Source organism: Gekko japonicus, unplaced genomic scaffold (genome assembly GCF_001447785.1).
Source record: "Gekko japonicus isolate JY-2015 unplaced genomic scaffold, Gekko_japonicus_V1.1 scaffold4254, whole genome shotgun sequence".
Lineage (NCBI taxonomy): Eukaryota > Metazoa > Chordata > Lepidosauria > Squamata > Gekkonidae > Gekko > Gekko japonicus.
In genome coordinates, this window is record NW_015174975.1 from 80,655 (window position 1) to 82,973 (window position 2,319).

The 2,319-nt window shown below is 53.6% G+C and overlaps 1 protein-coding gene across 1 annotated transcript in view; it reads right to left on the reverse strand.

Moving 5' to 3' along the window:
- Nucleotides 1–227: 227 nt before the first annotated feature.
- Nucleotides 228–2,319, reverse strand: part of LOC107122135 (F-box only protein 17-like) — a 6,084-nt gene continuing 3,992 nt past the window's right edge. The window contains exons 4-6 of the mRNA XM_015425167.1: nucleotides 1,663–1,758; nucleotides 1,134–1,269; nucleotides 228–876 (exon numbers count right to left, since the gene is read on the reverse strand). Coding sequence (XP_015280653.1) covers nucleotides 742–876; nucleotides 1,134–1,269; nucleotides 1,663–1,758 — 367 coding nt within the window. The 3' untranslated portion in view covers nucleotides 228–741. The remainder of the gene's footprint in view (nucleotides 877–1,133; nucleotides 1,270–1,662; nucleotides 1,759–2,319) is intronic.

Sequence of the window (2,319 nt, forward strand, 5' to 3'; positions counted from 1 at the left end):
GATAAACTGACAATGTTAATACGGGAAAAGATGAAACTTTACTTCAAAAAAAGATGGTCAAAAGTGTACAAATGGTGGGAAAATAATACGATGTAAAAAGACTCCAAAAAGATAAGATTTTTCAACAAAAAGTTGTAAATTATGGAAAAATGTATAGATAAAGTACTAAAAAAAAAAAAGAGAGAGAGCCAGTTCCACAGCAGGCCTGATAGAAGCCCTGTTCCGGCCCCTGGGCTGCATGTTTGACACCCCTGCACGACAGCTTTCCCCTTCATATCTTTGACCCCCAACACAGTCCCCGTGGGCGCCACATGACATCTGCCCACACCTTTCCCGGTGCCCGTGTTTTTAGACGTGGGCACCACCCAGCAGGGCTTTTGCCCAGCAAGGCTTCTCATTGACCACCGGAGATTTCATTGCCTGTTCTGATTTTTGAAAACATTGCTTTGGCAGCCGCTGCCAGCACAGCGCCAAGAATCTTCTCGAAGTCCCTGAAGGTGAGCTGTGGCAGCCGGTTTCTGGCCGGCTCCGCCTTCAGCAGCGCTACAGGTTGCTCAAGGGTACCGCCCCTTCGCCCTTCAGCCCCACCAGAAGGATGCTCGAAGCAAATGGCCGCTCTTCAGTTCTCTGAAATGCGCCTGAGGAGGCGCCGCCGGAAGGTGGAAAATGGCCTTGAGCCTTTCGGAATTTGGGGGGGGGGTGTTACACATTTTCCCAGTAGGGAAGGGTCCCAATCGGAGTCTACCCTGAGAGTTTCACCAAGACGGTGGAGTTGGTGATGTGAGCTTCCGTGCGCTCCGCCCCGGGGCGATTGCCGATGTGCTGGAACCGCAGGTAGCGCACTCCAGGGCCATACTTTCTGAAGACGTGGGAAGCCTGTGAAAAGAAAGGGAAAGAGCACCACAGCAATAAACAAGTGAGGATGTGCACCGGTGTGGTGTAGCAGCTGGAACAGGGTGGGGCTGACCCGTGTTCGAATCCCTACTCTGCCATCAAGCTCACTGGCCGGTCAAGCAATGGAGCCGCCCTTGGTCTGGATCAGCACACTCTCCGCCCCGCCTCCCCCGCCACCAAGCAGAGTCCAGACACCCCCAAGAGCGGAGAGTAAAATGGGCCGTTGCAGCCCAGAGCACCTGCTGAAACGGGACGTTCCACTCCTCCGCAGGGTCCACCTTGGTGACAAATCTGTCGATCACGGAGTTTTTGTCGGCTGCCAGGAGGAGGACGTAGAGGTTGTAGGTGCAGCCGCATTTTTCGTGGGTGCCCCACCTGTGGGGACCAGGAGAACAATCGGGGTACAGTTTGAGATGACGGAATAAAAGACAGCAGACCGAAGGGGCAGACGACGAACGTGATAGCTGCTAAACACATCAGGGATGGATCGGCGCCTCTTTGCAATGCACCCTGGGGGAAGGCAACACGCCGAGACGTCCGCAACCAAGGTCACTAGTCCACCAGACGTTTGACAAGGCCGCCTGTCCACCCCGACCTGTGGCCTGAAAGGGCCTGCCACCCGAAGGTTTCCCGGCCTGGAGGTCATTTCCATTCCATACAAGCAGTCCGAAGCGGAGCTCTTGGGAAAGCCGGACTGTCTCTCTCCGGGCCGATATTGGGGGCCATCTGACTTGGACTGGGGTTCAAGAGGGCTGCCTGAGGACTCACCAGTCAGAGATCAAAATATCCGGCTGGAAGGTGTCCAGGACGTCTTCCCACAAGCCTTCCTTCACCAAATCGACGAGCTGTGATATCCAGCAGGTGCTTTTGGGGAGGGGGACAAACAGAAAAGTTTGTGATCTATCTGGTATACCGTGGTTGCCGGACTGCAAGGGTTCCTTTTGCAAGGTAGAGGAGATCCCGGCAACTGACAAAGAGACCCCCCCCCCAATCCTGGCAAAGAGGGGCCCCCAAGAGGGTCAAGCTAACAACTATATGATATAAAAATACAAATGTTTATTAGGGTGTACACATAGCTAAGGAATTGCGGTGGCTCAAGTGGTTAAGACGCTGAACTGCAGGCTGTGGAAGGTCAGTAGTTCAGCAGTTCGAGAACCGGGTGCCGCATGATGGAGTCTCTAGTTCCAGCTCCTGCCAACCTAGCAGTTCGAAAGCAAGAAATTGCAAGTAGATAAATAGGTACCACTTCAGTGGGAAGGTAACAGCGTTCCGTGAGCCTTGGTGTTTAGTCATGCCGGCCACATGACCACGGAAACGTCTTCGGACAGCGCTGGCTCTTTGGCTTTGAAACGGAGATGAGCACTGCAACCCTAGAGTCGGATTCGACTGGCTTTCGAGCAAGGGAACCTTTACCTTTTACACATA